This window comes from Wyeomyia smithii, chromosome 2, assembly GCF_029784165.1.
Source record: "Wyeomyia smithii strain HCP4-BCI-WySm-NY-G18 chromosome 2, ASM2978416v1, whole genome shotgun sequence".
Lineage (NCBI taxonomy): Eukaryota > Metazoa > Arthropoda > Insecta > Diptera > Culicidae > Wyeomyia > Wyeomyia smithii.
Window position 1 is genome coordinate 73,913,635 of NC_073695.1, and position 22,636 is coordinate 73,936,270.

At 38.7% G+C, this 22,636-nt stretch overlaps 1 protein-coding gene across 5 annotated transcripts; it reads right to left on the minus strand.

Annotated features, from left to right (window-relative positions):
* Positions 1–1,777: 1,777 nt before the first annotated feature.
* LOC129725897 (protein fem-1 homolog B) lies at positions 1,778–21,943 on the minus strand. 5 transcript variants are annotated; one of them, XR_008728202.1, is made up of 7 exons: positions 21,290–21,941; positions 3,597–4,336; positions 2,808–3,503; positions 2,641–2,743; positions 2,436–2,577; positions 2,045–2,353; positions 1,778–1,984 (listed from the first exon to the last, which is right to left on the minus strand). XR_008728202.1 is itself a non-coding variant. In XM_055682298.1 (6 exons), the coding sequence occupies exons 1-6, from the start codon at positions 21,458–21,460 to the stop codon at positions 2,196–2,198; spliced, it is 2,004 nt and encodes a 667-aa protein (XP_055538273.1). In that variant the 5' UTR covers positions 21,461–21,943; the 3' UTR covers positions 1,778–2,195. The 5 variants fall into 5 exon arrangements, 4 of the variants coding, with proteins under 4 accessions (XP_055538273.1, XP_055538271.1, XP_055538274.1 ...); XM_055682298.1 differs by having other exon boundaries at positions 1,778–2,347; positions 21,290–21,943; XM_055682296.1 differs by having other exon boundaries at positions 1,778–2,353.
* Between the last annotated feature and the right edge of the window lie 693 nt (positions 21,944–22,636).

Here is a 22,636-nt window from a genome sequence, read left to right on the forward strand (position 1 = left end):
AAGACTGTATGAAACATGGCCGACTACAATTGGTGGGCAACGTACCACGGATGACGGATGAGCGTCCAGTGAAGATAATATTTAGCAGAGACCCTGCTAAAGGCCCACGATTTCGTGGCAGACCTCGCCGGCGTTAGATGTGTGCTGTCGACGAGAATATCTCAGCAGCAGATGTAACGGACGACTGGAGAGAAGCAGCTCAAGATCAAGTTTTATAGACGCGTATTCTGAATTCGGAATAGGATCTCTATGATCTGCCGCCAGTTTTATAGCGCATGTAAAGCAGTACTTACTAGACTGGGACACGGTTATATGGGAAAAAAGCGATGGTGTCATTTTTTCGCTCCCATGCACTTTTCGTGTTCCTTATGGGTCCTATAACAACTGTGTAACTTTTCAGATCGATCGGTGAAACGCTCGATTTGCGCCCGATTTTTAAAGTTTCCATACAATTTTATATGAGAAAATCATCTTTGTCAAAACTTGTTCTCTAGAAATTTCCAGTTGGCTCCTAGAAATATATCGACACATGATATTTGTAGAAAATTTTCCTGGGAAAAACTCTTCTGAAGACCGCAAGGCGCTGCCTTGCTTGTGAAAAAAAATATTCACCCCAGACTGATTGAATACCTGACGAACGGCTCACCATTGAATTTTACTAGCAATACTGCTGCAGCATGCTGCTGTTGCAAATTCAACCATGTGATGAGGAATGATATCACTTAAATTTTTCTTGGAGGCTTCCCCGAAGATACTCTGAGCAAAAATCACACTTTGAAAATTACTTCCACGCGGAATTATTTCTCATACTTAAGCAAGTCTGCAATAGCAGCATGCTGTAGCAGTGCTGCTGGAAAATTTCAATGGTTAGCCGTCCGTCAGACATTCAATCAGTTTGAGGTGAATAGCTGTTTCTACAAGCGTCGTAGCGCCTTACGGTCTTCAGAAGAGTTTTTCCCAGGAAAATTTCCTACAAATATCATGTGTCGATATATTTTTAGGAGCCAACTGGGATTTTCTAGAGAACAAGTTTTGAAAAAGTGGATTTTCCCATATAAAATCGTATGGAAACTTTAAAAATCGGGCGCAAATCGGGCGTTTCACCGATCGGTCTGAAAAGTTACACAGTTGTTTTGGGACCCATAAGGAACACGAAAAGTGCATGGGAGCTAACATTTATTTTTTGTCCCACCTTAGTACTTACTGCTCTGAGACCCATCAGAGCAGAGTAAACATAGGTACTATCATAAGCATTGAAAATAGCACTTGAGTTAAAGGTATTGTGACTGCGGATATTTTAAAATTCGGAAACATATGTTTTTTTCGCGTATTGCATGCACGTAGAAGAAATCATAAATTAGCTCTAGTAAGAAAGAGTACAATATTCATGCCTAACGGATATTCCGGTAAGGATATTCCGATTTTCTAACGTGAATAACGTACGTATAGAACAAACAGTACCAAATATTTACACAAGATATTAATGCAGGTAGATAAGACAACATGTACCTGTCAAGCCTCATCGAAGTTTGCCGTTACACATGAAGAGCATTTTCCCCTTTTATTTTATATATAGCCGATAGAAATTACCAGTAACTGTGTCAGTCACATCAACACCGGTTGCTGCCTTCATATTCCAATTGTGCGGCATAAAATATTCATAGACAGCTAGATATAGTGGTAATGGCCACAGCTCAATAAAATACTCGTCGGTTGACATCTTTTACCGAGTTCTCACGTTCTCAACGAAAATTCACCTTTGCATTAAAAAGTTAGCTTATTCACAAACATTGAACATACATAGTTCACCAACTTTATTCGCTATTGTTTAGAATATCCGTTTACCACAGTAATTTTCGAAGAAATAATCTCATGGCTTCACTTCATTCGAGAAAAATCCGTCCTCCACAATAAAGTAGTAATACAATAGAGAAGATTTAAACAAACTTTGCTTCGAGTTCTCACGTTGTGGTTTGCCCTGACGCTGCACTCGGAAATCACAATTATTGTATAAAAGTTGAATCAAATATTAAACTTTAGCTACCGAATTGACAGACGTACTGCCATTCCAAAAGCATCCATAAGGAGTTATGACCGTTATGTGCAACTTCTGACCTTTGCACCTACAGAGACCATTGCTTATTACGTTTTTTTTGTGTTGGCATGGAAGACTGGTTAAGCATCTGGCACCGTCCCTAAAACTTTTCCGAACAGTGCAGCTGTACAAATGTCTCCAGCTGGCGAGGAATCACATCCTTAAAAGACACATGGTGTAAAGCTATGCACCGAGCAGCCAGACATTGCAAGTTTATTGCACGTGTTTCATAGCCCTTGATGAACGCTCCCACTGAATCTAGCAAAAAGTAGGAGAATCAAAAAGGTGCAGCAAAAGGACATTAATAAATGATTTAATATTTCAATTATGGAACACTCACTCTGAACGCAGACCTGCGACGCCTTCAGCCCGTCGTTGTTGACCGCATCCAGGTGAATTCCGGCGTCGATAAAGATTTCTGTTAAATCTTTGACCACTCCTTTTACATCACTATCGGACATCCGAATGATGGCAGTTTGAAGCTGTAAAATAAACCAGAGACAACCTGAGGTGTCATATCCCATTTACTTATTTATCATATTTACCGTAGAACAGAGCGTATGCAGTGGGGTATTTCGATCGGCATCAACCACAGCAACGGAGGCACCACATTTCAGCAACAGCTTGACGGTATCAACACACGGAAATCTGAAACGTATCGCATGTAAATCAATCGGTTGTATTCGTTTGCAAAACAAATTATCAATTGTACCGGCATATATCATCCGTGTGAAAATCATCGACTGGCGTGACTCCATTTACAGACAGGTGCAAGAGTGATTGGTCGTCTCTCAGTCGCACCGACATCTGGTTTAGCTTATAGACCAACCGATACACATCCATCAGATTCTCCTCCGTAACTTCAATACTCTTTAATTTCAAAAGTTTTGTTATTATCGTGATCAGATACAACACTGTCACAATGTTCAGTTCATATTCCTCTGCTATCACTTCCGGTATATCCTTTGGTCCAGGATCGGCCAGTTTCAGTTGGTTCAGTGCTAGTTCCGACACACACGCACTCAATACATCAACAACATTACTGAACCGTAACGTTACGTTAATGGAGAGCATTTGTGAGAACAGTTGCGCAAACCGGAGCAAATCACGCTGGATTGAAAAGGCATTCTGCTGTTTCAGGCGCATAGCATGCAGCCAAAGACTTTCGCATCTATCGAATCTACCGTTATCTGCACACACGGCCCCACGGAACACTATAGAATGGGCCACCTCAGGACAGTGTCGGCCAAGGATGCGCTCCCGAATTGTGAGGGATTCCATGTGTAGAGAGTTATGATTGTAGCGAATGGCCTGCAGGTCCTGCATCGTTTGACACTCGATCCAATACTCGTAGGCAGGAACAGAAGGCAAGATAGGCTTTCGAATGATGTTCTCACTGTCTTCAAATCTAGAAAATAAATTGATTTTACAATTGTATCTAATGATCGAGCTTCAACATTGATTTAAAAAGATGGGGATGCATGATTATTCAAATGCTTACCTCAGTTCCATCGCCGATATGAGGTAGTGGAAAGCTTTCACTAAGCTGTAGTTATCTTTGTCGTTGGCGAAGGAAGCACCAATCAGTTCTAACGCATCTATTTGTTCCTCTCGTGTCAGTAGATTCGGTCTGTTAACAAAAAGTTGAACGACCGGTTCTCTAGTCCTTTCGGCAGCACAGATCACCGGTGTCATGCCGTATTCGTTCCTTTTGAATACGGCTCCATAATCTAGCAGGATGGTACAAACATCCACGTGGCCGCACTCTGCTGCGTAATGCAACGCGGTGGCTCCACAGTTGGCTTGTTCATTCCGTAGAGCGTCATTTTGCAGTAAATATTCGACAACTTCGGCATGGCCCTTATAGGCGGCAATCATCAGGCAGGTATTGTTGTAAGCATTGGCAAAATTGATATTTGCCTTGTGATCTACTAGGTAGCGGATTATGTCCAGACGACCATCGAAACAGGCAGCTCGTACCGGGGTGGACAGATTCCGCGTATGATGATTAACGTCGGCTCCGTGTTCGACCAGCAGTTTAATGATGTTCAAACGGCCAGCACCGGCCGCTACCCATAAAGCGGAAGCTCCTTCGATAAGATGACCGTCGAACTTAACGCAACCTTCTTTCTCCAGGTTAGGCTGCAATTGGGTCAGCAGAATACGAACTACGTCGTAGTGACCATTCATCGCTGCGACGATAAGCGGTGTATAAATCTGGTTGTCATCTTCGCATATTTCCTTAAAATCAAAGGGAAACCAACAATTATGAGTCATGCGTTTGCAAATAATTCACGGCTGTGTCGGCTCTCTCTTTTTCTCGGAGACGGTGGAAGATTGTGAAATTAGATGCGTTGAATAAATGCATTGTAGGGAAAGTCAGAACAAATGGATGTGATGACTAATACGTTAGGGAATTTTTCAACCAATGATAGATACTGTTATTGCAGGTTTAAAGTGTGATTTTTGGCAATCTCCGGAAAGTGCAAAATAAAAAAACGAGTGACTTTTTTAAAATAATAATTATTTGATTTTACTGCGACTTTCCAGATTCTATTTTCATTCAGTCGCTTCTCAAATACAGAAACGGAAAGAATGGAAACAATTCAATCTAATCCAGACTTACTTAAAAAAATTCACGTTTTCATAAAAAATATATTTAGAAAACGACAAGAGATTATTATATGTCTTTTATTAAGTTTACTGGATTTTCATGAAGATGTTTAAAAGGTCTAAAACAGTTCAATAAGGCAATAAAGTGTTAGAAGTTTCCGGTAAAACATTCAAGAAGATCTCATGTCACTAATCTGTAAAATTAGCTTATTTAAGGAAAAAAATGTGAATGATTGTTATTTCTTTGTTCTTGCTCTCTAAAACAAAAATGACACCAACAACTTCGAATCAGAATCTGCTACAATTAATATTAACGATATTGACTAGTTTCTGTTCTTTGTTAACTTTGTTATGGCCATGGCAAAAGCTGCTTATTGTTTTGTGATTCTGATTCTGATTAACATAGATTTAACCAAAATATCGAACCGAGGTGACCGTTTTACTACACGTTACACAGCGGTTGCAAATAGGGTCACCTCGTTAATAAAATCAATAAAGTTGGCAAGGAATACGGAACGCGACAAGCTGTTTATTAAAAAAAAAATTACTATCAACACCAGACAGGAAAATGAGCTCAAGTCCTTTCGGCGAAAAACTTTTATTTTTTTCTGTCTCGATCGAAACAAAAATAAAACACTGACCGACACAAAACATGACTACTATTATACACAGTCGATTAACGCGCATAGCCATTGTTTTGGTCACATACACCGCCAGAATAACAGCGTTTTCTATAAGTATTAATATTCTACATCCGAAAGTGCACACGAACACTATCCTGGGATTATTTTCATGTACGAGCGGATGTCGTTCTAGTGAAATTAATGAGCTATTTTAAGTATAATTAAAGTGTTTGCATCGAATGTATATAACGAAGAACCGGTTCATTCTCTGACAGAATATTAACCGGAAGTGTTTGTGTGCTTTATGAATATCGGGACGGCAGGCTCCCCTACATCGTTTATCGCAAGTAACGACGCGGTTGTTAAATAATATTGTAAAACAACGAAAGGTGGGTTATTTTTGGCGTTTTTTGTTTTGCTGTTTAGCCATTTACTTTCCTTGTCTGCGGATATATAATTCCCATGGATTTGAAAGACGCACCGTTATCCCACACAAGTTTCAAGAAGGGTTTTCCCAGAACATCACCTTTACTGCGAAATGTACCGATACTGCGTCTCTGTTTCATTGCGGATGTAAATCAGTTTACAACCGACCTAATCTGAAACAGCTGATACTATGTGCATAAATACTTATTATTAACAGCATTTTGGACGCCGGATCGGTATTATTTATTTTTAGCAATTCCAGCTAAAAATATCGCAAATAAAGAGATCCGTAAAAGCAAGCGTTCCCGTGAAACAGTTCAGAAACCGACCTTCAACCAGCGGATCTTAGTGTATCAAGACTTTGTGCTTGGGTTGGGGGTGTAGATTTACTCCACCAACACAGGCTACAATCCGTAGGTAATTATCCTACGAGCGCGATGGAAGAAAGGAACAAGAGCTCTAGCGCATACTTACACATGTGGCATTCAGGCGGAAACGCTCGCGCAAATGCGACGAGAATTTAACCCATATCCACGTGTAGAAATGTCGTCGCCATCGTGAAGAAAGGCATGCGGAATTGCGACGTGTTTACGATGTGGGTTGAATGGTCGCAGAATTTAATGGTTAAGTTATTGGCCTCAAAACTGGAGCGATACGCAATTGCGCGACAATCTGTGGACTTTGAACCAATTGGTCCAATTTTAAAGGTAATGTGGAACTTAGGTACATTCAATCAACAAAATACGGATTTGATTCATTTGAATAATCGTTTTTTTTTTCTATTTTTTTAAACTATTACAATAGATTCTTAATAACAAATAAATTCGTTAATTTTCAAATCCGCAATACCAAAAGATCAAGTTTTAAAATTGAATTTTGCCAAAAAATGGAGCTTATAAAACAGGTACAAAACGATTGAACCGCTTATTGCGATAAAATCTACTGTTACTTGATATAAATAAGGGGCCATCCACATACCACGTGGAATTATTTTTAACGATTTTGATTTAATTTAATATTTATTACAAATAACAAATCTTCAAGCTACTGCCCTAACAAGCCAGTTGTCGTATGTTCGAATCACTTTAGAAATACTACGTTAACTGGAAGCCGCAATTTAGGATTTCATAATGACGTATGGAGTTCCACTTTCGGAAGTATTGGAATTATTGGCCAAATATCACTTTAAGCTATTGCCCTAAAGGAAATCGCCATCTTGAGAATGATTTCTGACCTCTGGGCATCATCATGTTTCTGAAAATACTTATATTGATAGTAGTTGATCACCCTAGGCTGTTTTCCAGAAGCCGCAAATCGCCATCAAGGAATTCAAAATGGTATGCAGGGCCTTTCTACAGTCGTGTACAGTAAAACTTCTTTTTCTGTCACCTTTGTAAGAAAGAAATCAACGTAAAAAGAATTGAGCATGACTATTCATGCTTAGCTCTCCTCTACAATGAATTTATTTAATTGAATTTTGATTTAGACGCAAATTAAGCCTTAAAAGTCATAATTTTGCATGTTTTACGTTGTTTTCAGAATAATAACTCATTTATTTAATATTTATTTTTATTATTTTTAGACAAATATAATAATAAGTTAGGATTTTGCATGTTAACGTAGTTTTGTGACAACATCCTTATTTTCAGTAATCAAATAATATTTCTTCTCAAATGTCTTTTCTGAATATCAACGAACATTTTATTGTAAAAAAAATCACATGACATCGCTTTAAATTTTGAGTTATAGGTGAATTAAACATAAAAAGTAATGTTTCTTTATGTTCCAGGCTGTTTTGTGATTAATATCACTATGTTTAGTATTAAATAGTAGGAGGGTGGTATCCGAGGCACCATTTCCTATTCTGCTGCGCTCCGCCCTCTTCCCAAGTAACTGACGAAACCTTGAATTTAAATGTACCATTCAAACATTTTATTATCATGTTCATTCCAAGACCGTACCAGTGACATACGGATGCTAGATGTTTGATAAAAGCTCAAAAAATGTAATTTTCAACAATGATCATTCCATACCATTGAAGAAATACTGTGATTCGCAGGAAACCAACAAAGATTTTAATTTCAGAGCTAGTTTTTGAGCTTTTGCAACAAACCGAATTAAAATCGGTCGAACGACGATCAAATAAGAGCAAATTTAGCAACAAGCAGCTCGTGAACCAAAATAAATAAATTTTAACCTGAAATATCGTTATTTTCGTTTCCAAACAAGCTGTAAATGATATTTTTCAGTACAGAAATCATCATTTATCTTTAGCATATCGAAAAAAAGCACATTGCCAAAAGAATGTATGGATTTCAATTGTGATCAATTTCACCCCAATTTACCTCATAGCACCTTATAGAATTATTGCATTTATTTCATGAAATAGACGAGAGAAATTTCACCAATAGCCATAGAGGTTTACTGGAGCACATACCAGTACTTGTTTTAAAATTATAATATTTCGGGAAAAATGTACACGAAGCTAGTTAATCGGAAATTGTTATAAAAATAGATCAATTTCACCCCGTTCCATGGTACCAGTCATCTCGTGCGGGGTTTCACCCGTATATCTGGTGGCTGTTATGGAGTACTTGGTAGCTTCAAAAGTGCCAAAAATGGCAGAAAATTTTGCCCGATATAAACAGAGAACAAAAATCCTCGGCAATCCGCTAATCACGATGGTGGGCTGGTTTCGCATCCCAACGCTGACATACGATGTCGATGGTTGTGGAGTAGTGTGATCCACTCACAACCAACCCAACTGGTCAGCCGACACCGAAGATTTTCTGAAGCGTAAACTCTGGGAATCACGCCATTCATCGGCGCCGGTCTGTTAATCAACGAGTCGTTAATTAGGGTCCTGGGGAGAGTCGCCTCCCCAGGCGTCGGTGATTGGCACAACAACAGTGACGGAGCTTGACCATCGAAAATAAGCGAAAAAAAAGTTTCCGCCAAAATCAAGCTTGTTTTTGCTGATAAATTTGCACGGAAACCATTGAGCTGGCAAGGAATTTGCAGTTGTGAACGAAAAACCAGGGTTTTTTTGTCACGAACAAGACGATGGACTCAACGATATACATGCAAGAGTGTCTAAAATAGCGAGTTCTATCATTTATTAAGTCAAGTTTTGGCCGAATTTGGGAAGCTTCCACAGCTGAGTGGTGGTTCAGTGACAACAAGGTCCATCACACAGACCTGGTAGCAACTGAGTGACTCAAAAATAGGAACTTTAGAGACCAAACACCTGAAAAAAGAGACCAAAAAGGAACTGAAAGGAGATCAAAGTATCATTATCCATATAAAAATTATAAAGAGGGAATTCAGAGTAACAAACAAACAAAATCTATTGATTTGCGAAAAAGGTTTGTTAATTCTAGGATAAAAAATGATTGTATTAAAAAGGCAATACAAACGAATAACAGGGTGACCACTCAATTTTTGATGTCTCCCTTTTTTTTTCGATGAAGAAATGCACATCATTTGTCGTAATTATTGTGGTCAAATGTGGTTGTCCGACTTTTCCTAGAGAACCATTCCCCAGAAAATAAAGTGTCGAAGGATTTTCCCCAGAATAACCCATTCTCCAAAATACCAAATCCCAGAATATACTAGTTACCAGAATTCTAAACCCCTGAAAGTACTAAAGGGTGATTTTTTGCTATTTGGTTTTTCGTGTATTCAGATTTGACAGTTCACGCGGGAATTCTGACAGCTGTCAAAGTCTAATGTACTCAGTTTGGTTTGCCATTTCACCATGAACAGACTTATGCCTGAACAACGCTTACATGAGCCTTAAAACAACTTGCCGAAAATCCACTTTTTGCCGAAAAATTGTGTTCAGTGACGAAGTTCATTTCTGGTTAAATGGGTATGTTAATAAGCAAAATTGCCGAATTCGGATCGAAGTGCAACCAGAGGCAATACAAGAATCGCCAATGCACCCAGAAAAATGCACGGTTTGGTGCGGTTTACACGCTGGCATCATTGGTCCGTACTTCTTCAAAGATGATCAAAATCGCAACGTTACGGTCAATGGCGCTCGCTATCGCGCGATGATTTCTGATTTTTTTTTGCCGGAAATGAAAGAGCTGGGTCTTGTTAACATGTGGCAAGACGGAGCAGCGTGCCACACATCGCGCGAATCAATGGACATATTGCGGAATCAGTGCGGTGAGCAATTCATCTCACGAAATGGACCGGTGAATTGGCCGCCTAGATCATTCACCGCTAGATTATTTTTTGTGGGGCTACCGTAAGTCTCTGGTCTATGCGGATAAGCCAACAACAATTCCTGCCTTAGAAGGCAACATTACACGCGTTGTTCACGAGATACAAGCCGAAATGCTCGAAAAAGTGACCCAAAATTGGACTTTTCGTATGGACCATTTAAAACGTAGCCGTGGCCAACATTTGAATGAAATTATCTTTAAAAAGTAAATGGCATAAACCAATTTATCGGCTCAAAAAAAGTTTTTATACAGTTTTGTAATTTTTATGCGTTTTCATTTTAAAAGAAAAAACAAATTTTTAAAAAAATCAGCCTTTATAACCGTGGTTTCTTTGTAGGTTTTGAACGGGGCAGTACCAGGGTTGATATTTGTTGACACTCTTGAGTGAAAGTGAAAAAAAGCATCCATAAACGTTATTTTTTTTCAATCCTTTCAGAGTTCTCCTTTCCGCTTTTTGCATGAAAGTGAACTGTCAAAACACCTCCTTATCCCAAGCAGCACGCATTGTTGCAATGAAGCAAATGCAACTCTCAATGCAGCATTCAAAGATTGTAATAAATCGCATCCGTTACTTTTATTCAACTTGTAAATAACCGAAAAAGCGCAGGAGGTGGAGCCTATATGCAACTAACAGTGCTATGTGAACCATCATCTGCATCGATAGCCGCTGCAGTATAGGAAGAAAAGAGAGGAGAAATAAAGTTAAGTTTGTTTACCTTTACTGTCATTACTCTTCGGTGATGGTGTCGCGAAGTTCAATATAACTACATACATTATAAAAAACCTCAAATATATCGAACTTTTTCTCTACTTACGCTTCTGATAGGTATGTTATTCTACCTGCGATTCAAAATTTACCGTGCAAAAAATGTTTTTACTTCGTAATTATTCACGCGCCTTTTATAAAGTGTTGTAAAAGAAATTTTATGATTCAAACTCGCCAAATTATGAACAATGTTTTGGGAAACGATAGTTCAGAAAACCTTGCTCAGTGGATTTGCAGTGTTAATCATGCGGAATATGGAATAACTAAACCTTATTTCCAACAATAATCATTTATCATTCGTTTATATTAGAGATGGCTGTTTACTGTGTGGTAATTTTAGCAAATATATGGTTCAACAAGATGTTGCTATACATTTTCATCACTAGTTTGCTTTCCTTAAAAGAAAACGTTTGTGAAACAACAATATGCAACATCATGTGACATTATCGTTATTTAAAAGCATCATGAAATATGCAGTTGGAAATAGATTGCAGAAAACTATTGAGCAATTTCTAGTTTTCAGTTACGAGAATGATACACGTAAATAGCAAAATGTTGCTCAATTCTTTTATATTTCTTCAGAGTAACCGAAAAAGTTTCTTGCACCGTTAAAAAAGTTTTAAAACAACAAATATTGAGTAGTCTCATTTGAAAACATGTTGCAAGTGCTGCTTGGGATATTTCATGCGATGAAAGCAAAACAACAAAATCAGTTTATCAGTTAACGAAGATTGTCAAGGCATCGGTCAGTGTCAGTGAAAAAGTGTTTCGGTGAGGTTTATTTTGGTTGAGTGGACTGTTTGTTTTTCTTTTTCGCTTTGGAGTGAAGATCATTTGGTTGGATTTGTCGTCGAATTTTATTCCGTAACCGTGAACAATGCGCGCGATCTATTTCATCTGAGTATAACAGCACGTTACTAGGACGAAAATCTAGTGTATCTGAAAGAGTGCTGCGATCATTGGAAGTGAAAATTGAAAATGATTGGCTGTAATTTTCGAAGAATTTAGCTGGGGAAAATGACTTTTATCAGCACTGGGCAGTACGACTTTTTTTTTCGCCAACTCCTTGAACAATTTTCGAATTAAGCTTCAATAAACACAGAACCCGTGACAGTCGTAAACCGTTGGGCTGAATTTATTTTCCGAAATAGAAAATAAGTTTCAAAGCTACCAAGAATTTGTTCAAATACTAAGTACATTTTGTGCCTTACTGGTAGTACTACGTCAACGGAAAAGACTTGCTATATGGTAAACGTTTTGTGGACGGACGAAAAACCGCGATTGCAGCTTGAGTCCATGAGAGCCATGATAATTGCTACGCAAAGTTTTGATTTTCCATATAATTTACTTTAGTTAGTAACAATTTTTAAAAATTATTCTCCCAAAGTGCTCCATTTTTCAAACCCATATGTTCCGTTTTACTCGCATAAAATCTGGTCAGCCTATTGATTTGCTTAGATACATGCTGTGTCAAATTGTGATCAGTTATATTCTGGTGTCAACCCGTAATAATCAAGTTATACTGGCTCAAACTGCTCAAAATGCTAATGGCGTAACACTAAAATTACTTGCTTGTGCGCTGCTAGTGGATCATCTTGCAACTCAGATTTATGGCTGCACACTATGGAATTCCATCTTGCAGGTCAGGTCAATTAAATTAAATGAATAACATAAAGTGTTGCTTTTTTCATCAATTTCGCAGGATTTTGTAAATTTCGCGGCCGATGCTGAATTTCGCGGAATTCGCGGCTTCCGCGAAATCGCGATTTTCCACTGTCCCTACTTATGCTTGATATAGGGGTTCCTGGGGTTAAACGCACTAGTTAGCGGAAGCAGAGTATATTCTTGTTAAGGCTGAGAGATAAAACCAATGTTATATACTGATCAAAATATAAAAATCACGGACCCGAATGACGATTAGTTAAAAGGCAAGAAACGTCTATCAAAGGTAGCCTAGACTGCCATATTGAATTTTATGTATACAGTAAAATTAACCAACACATTCACACATATGACATCTTAGCTTCGGTGTTTATTCTTGGCTAATAGAGAATCGCACAAATTTTCGCAAATTTTAATATTTTCGGCTAATAGTATCGGTTTAATTTATCAAAAACAGTTTCATTCGCGTGCAAAATATCAACTGCAGAAAGGTAAATAACAGAAAATTTTCGAAACCTTGCAATTGTGCAGTGTGTTATTTTAGATTAAATGACGAAGTGTGTTGTTCCGAAGTGCAGAAACACTCGGTCGTCGGGGTTGGAAAATACACCGCAACCAATTTCGTTCCATAGGTTTCCTAGGAATGCGAAACTACGGCAGAAATGGCTCCGATTTTTTCAGCAGGATATAAAAATGGAAACAAAAAATTTATGTTTGTTCCCAACACTTTAGTACTGATTGCTTTACACATATTACTAAGGAAAAATTCTGGCGAGCGAAACTACTTCCGACAGGTAAATAAATATTACGGTTAAACATTCGGGGCTTAATACAATTCACTTCGTTCTAGCGGTTCCCAGCATTAGAACGCCAACTATAATTCAGCCATTCAAAAGAATGAAACGAGCTGCACTGATGAAAATTCAAAAGGAAATGGAAAACCTTTCGACACTACAAGTGTCAATATCCCATACTTCTGAAACGACCTATGAAGAGAATATTGATATTAACAATAATGATACTGTGTTAGACAGCAATTTCATTCCTAGCCAAGAGCTATCGGATATCCATTCAAAATTGAGGCAAGCCACTAAAGAGCTAAATGAGCTTCGTAATATTGTTGATTTTCAAGCAAAAAAAATACACAATTTAGAAGAGTTGAATGGAGAATTAAAAACGGTACATAATGAACAAGTAATGCGAGGAGCACATTCTGTATTGGCAGAACGGTATACACAAAATCAAATTAAAATAATGATGGGACGCCAAAAGAAAGTAGATAGATGGACGGCAGAGGAATTAGCGATGGGATTCACATTGAAGTATTTAAGCAAACCGGCATTAAGTTTTGTTATTGACAAGTTAATGTTTCCGCTACCAACTGCAAAGTGTTTCCAAAGTCATGCCGCAAACATAAATATGCGGAAAGGACTCTTCCATGAAATTCTTTTGATTTTGAAATCATATGCAGCGACCCTTTCGGAGAGAGAACGAGTATGCGTTTTTTTATATGATGAAATGTCGGTATCAGAAGCTTACGAATATGATCGGAAAAACGATGATATTCTTAAACCATCTTCTTCGGTTCTTGGAAGCAACCTATTTTTGCTGACTTTTATGTTAATATTACGAAAGAGCTATTAGATCAAGCTGTTCAGCTTGTTTGGGAATCTGGATTTGAATGTGTTGCCTATGTATCCGACTGTGGAGGTAGTAATCAGGCGATTTGGTCTGGTGTTAACCTTTCCGAGGAAAGAACTTTTTTGTTACATCCTGCAACAGGCAAAAAATCTACCTTTTCGCAGATGCTCCACATACATTAAAACTGATTCGTAATTGGATGTTCGATACCGGCTTTTGGCTTGAAAATGGTGTGTACTTACCTCCTATCGATGAACAAAGATCTCACCCATTATGGCAGTTGGTTACGAAGATTAACACAGAAATATCTGACACTTTTTTTCTAAACGAAACTCATCTCAATGTTCAGGGTAAGCAAAGCAAAGCCTTGGTGCTACATTTCGACTCGGAACTTGACCTTCTGTTTACTATATACAGACTTCGCAGCCAACCGTTAAGTGTACAGGACAATTGCGGGGCTAGCGCTACGATCCTACTGACACTAACAGTCTCTCCCGAGTCAAGACTCGAACCTATGACGACTGGCTTGTTAGGCCAGCATCGTACCTCGAGACCAGATGGGGAGGCATCAGATTGAGTTTCGTTCAGGGTATTCAACGACAAAATGTGGCTTCGGCTGCTAAGATCCTATCCCGAAAATGTGAAGTAGCTTTATTACGTAATGTTGGAACACCACTTGCGAGAGATTTGGCAGAATTCATATTCACCGTTAATGATTATTTTGATGTTTTGAACTCAAGAAATTTAAATAACTCTATTATATTGAAAAAACCGTATGGAACTCACCTGGAAATCCAAGATACTGCACTAGATAAAATGTTCAAATTAATGGAAACTTCAATTCCCGCCGGAAAAAAACAAAACTTCAGGTATTAAACTTCATTAGGGAATACTTAAATCATTTGCCTTTTTATCAATAATCCAGATTCCAAAAACAAAAAAAATGATATTATTTTAATAAACATTATCATTATTATCGTAATCGAGCTAATAATTTTATTTTACATAGGTTTTCCAACGAGCAATTATGATGTCCATAATATCGCTGAAGAAATTGTATGGTGATATGCGTGAACGATTTGGAGTAAATTTTATAATGACGTCGAAACTCAATCAGAATGCTTTGGAAAATTTGTTTTCACTGATTAGGGCTCGAGGACGAAACCACGATCACCCAACACCATTAGATGCTCTTCATCGCTTAAGAATAATCATTCTTGGAACAAACCTAGCTGTTGCATCTATGGGTCAAAATTCAATTGACAAGTGTGATGAAAAGTTTGCTCTGCTGGATGTGCTTCGCGATATCCAGAACGATAAGAAGGTAACACACGGTACAATGACTTCAACTGTAGATTCGACCGTCATCTCATCGGGAAATACACTGCAAACAGATGAAAATGTTTTGGATGAAAATAAGGATAATTTTATAACCGAAGATGACGGTTTCGAATATCTAACTGGAGCGATGTGCCGCAAATTTAAAAGTGATTTTCCGTACGTAGGATATTTCACATATCTCACACCAGGACTCGATTCTATTTTGGACCACGATTATGCGTTCTCATCATCGTATGTTGAACATTTATCTTTAGGTGGTTTGACAAAACCATCGGCTATTTGGTTGGGACAGGCGAAAAAACTTGAGATAGGTTTTAAGTCATTTCACGGAACATCCATCGCCAATGTCAGTAAAGTGTGTCAGACTCTTTCGAAAACACTAATGTTAAGTAATCCTGACATTCCACAAGTACTTGTGAAGCATTTTGTTCGTCACAGAACATTTATCAGAATTAATACCCTGAACAGAAATTTGAAACTAAAAAAACTCAAAAAGCTAGCATTAGGCGCCTAACAAAGCGAGAATCAACTCCGCTCACTTCTAAACAAAAAAAAATGAGAAAGTATGTAATGTAATTGTGTAATTTATTCAATAAAATTTCAATAGAAGTATCAACAATGTACTTCAATATTTGGTATTTTCGTTCAACGTAAGAACTAACATCACTCATACGACGCGACGTGTGACAAAACACAACACTTATCGTTCTTACTACATTTAACATTTTAAAATTTTTACCTTAAAACTCGACTGGTTTCGGGCGTAATACTGCCCATCTTCAGGAGGAGGGTCCGACTGGTTACACTTCTTTATACGTTGTTCGTATACGTCAGAGAGCAAAGAGATGCTACGGGATTCTCTGCTTTACTATGTAAAATAGGCAGGATGTGATGGGGGGATCGTCTTCGTTCATCAGCGGTTCTGTCGAATTACTGATGTGAAGCGATTCCCAACCATTTAAGTGGGACGTTTTTTATAATGTTCATGTTTCCAGTCTATTTGGTGGTCTAAAGTTACGGTGTGGGCGGCTACACTAGATTCGCAGGACTTGGCATTATCAACGGCATGTTTATGTTCTTTGATTCGCACTTTCACCTTGCGTCGAGTTTGCCCGATATACACCGAGGGGCAATTCTGGCATTGAATCCGGTATATTCCGGAATGCTCATCTGGGGGAACTTTGTCATTTAAATTGCATAGCAAGTCCCGCAATGTGTTTTCGCTTTTGTGCACGATTTGAACATTAAGTCTTCTCAGCGTATTCTTCATTCGATTGGTTACTTTGGGGTAGAATGGTAAACTGATCCTTTTTATTTCACTACTTCCGGGAGATAGTGTGGTGATTTGTTGTCTCTCTTGTTTGCGTTTGTGTTTTCCTAGAATTTTGTCCACGAATCTTTTGTCGTAGCCATTAATTTCTGCTGCTTTGTATATTTGTTGCTGTTCTTTGGCAAACTCCTCGGCTTCCATCGACACATTGAACAACCGGTGGGCCATGGCATGAAAGGCTGCTTGTTTCTGTCCTCCAAAGTGGTTGGAATCGGACGGCCTTTGTGCAGAGGAAGGTTTGCAAAGATGGACGAAGCAGGCCATGGCCGGATTCGGACGTCAAAATTTTCGCTCGCGTGATTTTTCGGGAAATAAATTGTTCGATGTGATAGTGCGTGTAAGTTACAGGAAAAGAGTTACGCGAAAAGAGTTTATTCGGGAAAGTGTGTTGTGTTGTGTGTGCTGCGAAATACTCACTTGATGTGTATCGTAGTGCCGTGAAGATTAATCGATGAAATGGCTGAATTAGCATAAGGAATGGTACTACGCCACCGTCGTTTGCCGCGGATTTTGTCTTCGTTTATTGCGTCCGGAGTTGTCGCGTTTTGTCGTGATTTATAATATGTGGAGGGCGTAATTCGTGTTGTAGTCATGGTTGAGAATGTTTTGTTCAGGGTCCAGTGTGTTTAAAGTGTATTACGAATAAAAAAATAGATACTTTATTGCCGGTGTTCTTACAATTTATTGCTCTCAAAATGGCTGTCGTAGTGTTGTGTTGCTGATCTTTCTCAGACATGGTTGTGTGCATGCGGAGAGCGTAATGTGTCTGAGAGTCTATCGCAGTGTGAAATAGTAGTGAAACCTTTTCTTCTTTGTCTGGTCTGCTGAGAAGCAGAAACGAGAGAGCGACAATTATCAACAAAGAAATGGTTTGTTTATGCCGGTCCGTGTGCGAGTGGCAGAAAACGCTGGTGAAATGTTTGATCTGTTTAATCCTGTTCGATATCTAAGATAAGTGAATACATTTTCCAGGAGCTTTCTTTTTAAGTCAGATGAAGTTTATGGTATTTTCAGACTCAACAAAATGATTTTGTTCTTTCATAATCGTGAGTGTGTGTTATGCCTTATGATTCCTCTAGCGATGAGTTTGTACGCCATTTAGTTGGTGGCTATTATAGAATTTTCACACTGTAACTGGAATCAGAATTGCCCCAATAGGTGAGAGCTTTAAACCTTTGTACACGCTGGCTCTCACAACACGGAACTGGTAGCATTGAAATATAATTCAGAAACTTATCGCGGCCTGACCGAACGGTTACGAACATTTGGCCCAGTTTTATACCCTTGTTTTATGATTTTTCTAGCTTTTGACCAAATATTGAAACACATAGACAATTTTTATTAAAATCTTGTTTGTCGGAATAGCAACTAAATTTTGATTGCGATTGCTTTGGCATTTTATCAATCAACTTAAAATTCTTGTTCGATATGAATATTGCATTTTTTTAAATATTTGAGCTATGAGTGCATGAAACTTTGCCAGTTTTTGTACTCAGTAGGTATCTTAACTTGAATACAAAACAAAAGATTATCGGGGCAAAGCACCGTGTCCTCTCGCGTATGCGTCGGTGAGAGGGAATAAAGCGGTCGTACATAATGCTCCGGTGTAAACGTGTCTTCGGCCTTGGTGAGCCTTGCTCATTCAAGGATTATCGGTTTATTGTGATTTCCGAGATGTACCAAATCATTATTTCGGAGACTGTACGCCCGTTGGTTCTTTTTTAGCACGTTACGATTCAGAGTAGGTTCGTTCGATAAATATTGTAATTATTCAATCGCGACAAAGACAAACCCTACATGGATGCCAAATCTATTCCTGTTTCGCCGGTTCCCTTTTTTTTCCTTTTTTTTTCTTTTTTATAAAACGGGTGTTTTGGCTTTTTCGTCATACCAGTGGTCGACACGCTCTTGATTGCTTTCGGAGAAAGCAGTTCAGTTTCGCGCGCATTATTTTGACTGCGCTCAGTGTGACTATCTTAATACAGCGCTCTATCGGTTATTTGAGCTGGTACCAGTAGTTTGCGTTCGGCGTGCGATTGTTGCGTTTCAAGAAATCCATTCGTTTCTAGGTAAATTTGAATTAAGTTCACGGCATTAAAAGCGAAGTTTGGTGTGATACAGACTGACAACGATTGGTAGGTTGGCGAAGATAACTAGATCGTGGCGCGGTTCTATGTATATCGTCTCCTGGTGACCGGTTGCCCAGAGACCGAGAAGTAACCATGTCGTGCGCGAATTGGGGTAGAAAAGATCGCACCATCAACCTCGATGGATCCAGATCAATTCCTTTCCACTAACACTAATTCCTTCCTTTGATACTTGTGGATGATGCAGAGGATTCCTCGGTCTCTAGTAGCAACAAGTATTGAACTAACACTCCCGATATCCCTTCCTCTATTGATCTGCATTGGGCGTGGCCAGCTACGTTATTGACCAGTGATAAGAAAGATCGCCAGGAATTGTACACTGAAAATGGCTTGCTACTCCTAGGCACCATTTTGACGGTTCTTTGTACAATTTCAGCTGATTCTGGTCAATCGCGGGCAACACACGGGCGATCAAATATGCTATGCTATGCTATGCTATGCAAAGTGGTTGGAATCGGACGTTATGTAACGGTCGGTAACGGTAACGGTTGAGGGTAAATTGCCCTTCCTAGACCTGATGATCACCCGAAAGGAGGATGGCACATTGAAGTTTGGGATCTACAGAAAACCGACGTCTACCGTCTACAGAAAACCGAGGTCTAGCTACTAAACCGTCTATTTTGGTTGAAACCAACAACCAGGTTTTCCAGAACAGAAAGGACCAAGCCTATTTGTTTACAGTTTTTTAAGTTGATATTTCTTCAGAAATGGTTCAATAAATTAAGCTGAAATGAGTTGCCACCCTATAAATTATTACTTTGGCAGCATGATTACTAATACATTTCCAAATTGTTTGAATGTTACGTTTCCGGAATTGCATCATAAAAGGCTCCCAGCTGGTTTCAAAGTACGTTGCTGGTCTAACAAATCAGCCGTCGTAGGTTCGAATCCCAGTTCGGAAGACAGCGTGTCAAAATCGTTAAAAATCTGTCCAGGTGACATGGCCTCTTAATCCAATGATATATTATTTATATACCTTACATCTTAATTGTCCTATTAAAAAAATCATGAAAAAAGCCTTGTTTTTTAGCATTTGGTGGATATTACCCCTTAAGGAACATGTCATTAAAAATAAAATTTAAAGAAAGGTTATGAAAGAATGATTGTATTAGTTTTGTGTAAATTCCATTTTTTAGTGTCACGAAGTTTTTTGTTGGAAGTGAACTTCTGTCATGGCCCCCCTGCGCCTCCACCCACTCCCTAAATCACGCTTAGGTCACATACGTCAATTTTATACCATATTGGTTTAAATGATAAATACGTGAAAGTCGGACGAATACGACTAACTTTTATAGGAAACCCCCTCCTGTAATTCATTCTAAACATCGTTAACTTATAGTAGCCTCCCTCCTCTCTTACAGATTACGTTGTTAAGTTATGACGGAATAGAATATTTAAAAAAAAAACGGCATAGTTTTATTGACGGTGACAATATATTTACTAATCCTCACAAAAGATCAAAAATCGTGAAGCATTCTCCCTATACAAAGGTTTACTTTGTTCCCCCAGTCATAAATAGTGAGAGTATTAACATCATTAAACTAGCGTCCAAATGTTAGTTCTCTACCATATTTACAAAGAATCACAGTTTGTCTAACGTGTCTTTCATCTTGTTGTGCGTATTTATGTTTGCGCATTTACCAAATCATCGTATCCGAATGAGATCCATCTGCGCTTATTTCACCTCGTCAAATTCTACGCAGCGATGAGTAACCGGGTGAATCAAAACAGATTAACTGGTATTTTTGTAAAAATTGCAGCAGATAATAATTAGTTCACGTCGTGGTACTGTGATTTACAATATTCAGTTTTCCAAATAGAGCAGGAAACCGAAAAACAATAACCTTCGTCTGCTTAAACTAGAAAGGATATTTTTCCAATCTGTTTAATCTGTTCAATCTGTGTTGCGTAATGAAAACGCAAAATTAAGGTGATCCCAAGTTTATGCTTACTCAGCTTATGTTTGTTGTATACAGTACCAGTCAAGAGTTGGCAACATATGTCTAAAAAAGGTAAGTAGCCTTAAAGTTTACTCGGAGTAAGATTCTATTGTTTCTGTTCGAGTCCAGACCAGAAATTCATTATTACATTTACTTCTCACATGAATCTAGTTTGCGACTGTTGTAAGTTTTATTAATTCAACGGGAAATACTCAACGAACCGTTTACATTAGCTACAGTACCTCTATATATCATGAATAAAAACATACAGGTTGAGGTATATATATGCAATTTCAACGAGCAAACGTTTAATGGTGCGAAAGGATACTAACCAGAGCTGCCCATTTAGAGCTCACCAGAGCAAAAAATAATTTTTTGCTGTGAAAACGGCGATGAAAATCATCCGTCATCACATATTCCGAATCAAACTTAGCCTTTTCATTGTGCCCGTCGATCAAGCCCTTCGAACTAACCTGCTCAACGATGGCCCGTCGATCGTGCTCGCAGCTAATATCCTTGAGAGTGGCCAGCAGTAGCTTTGCAAACCCATCTTTGCAGGCAAAATAGACACGGTGCACCAGCGACAGCTTGCTGAACTCCCGACCGCGGGGAAGATTTGCTTCCTTAACCGTATCCTCCTCCATTCGGTCACTGAAAGCGGTACACGCCGTACTAGCTAAATCCTCCAATTTCGGAAGCTGGGAGTACTCGTTATTTTTTCACTGCCAATGTTATGAAATGAGAGCTAGTCTTTCACTGAACGTTCTCGTAAAGCGCGTGCGAGGAATTTTCCGACTACGCGACGCAGGTTGATCTGCGACGAATTTCCACTGGTGTACCTCTCTGGCACTTTCGCTGGCTATACACTCACTGAGCCAATCGTGCAAATTTGGTGCGCGTTTTTAGCGATCGTTTCTCGTACGTACGAGATGAGCTAAATAAAAACACCCACGCAGCACCACCGTCCGTTTGCAGGCTGCACAGCATCAACTGTGCGCGACGCGATCGGTTAATCGAGGAAACATTAGCGATGGAAAATCGCTGCTCGGAAAATACGACGACGATGCTAAAAAATATCGCAAACAAGCAGCTGTACGCCGTACTACACACGTAAAGGTAAGCAAGCAAAAAGCAAAATGCAAAACGTAAAGTTTGACATGTTTATGTTTTGGTTTGAGCCAACAAGAACGGCGGCTGAAGCATTTTGTTCAGTGGATTCGGATGTTTAGCATAGCGGTTCATTTCCGGGAAATTTTGATAAAGTACGTAACAAACCGATTCGCTTACAATGCATTATTTTAGCAAATTTTGTGTTTGAAAACAACTTGAAAGCTCAGGAATAGAAATGTTCTAGGCCGTTTACTACAAATATGTACTTTAATTGGTTGGAATCAGTTATAGTAGTTTAAAAAAAATCATGGATATTAACTATCAACGAGTTTCAATGAATTACTGGCTTTGAGAGAAATGAATGGAATGATTTATAACATTTCGGAATCACAGTTAAAAGCTTTAAAGTTGAACAAGAGCACACGTAATGGGAAGAAGTTTCTGAGGTTTATCTCAATAGTAATGAAAAACCCCATGAGACTGTTATGCATTTATAGACAGTGCACTGGTGAACACAGGTTTTGCCCAAGAGCTTAATCGATCGATCTATCCCTTGATGAAACACTTTAAGGAAAGTCTACCGAACACCGACATTCAGTGAATTCATGACGAATTCCGTGACATCGATATGCACATTTCTATTTCCAGTGTTACCCTACATTTTTCCTGCTCTATTATCTCTGTTATACTCAGCGATAGCGATTGAACGG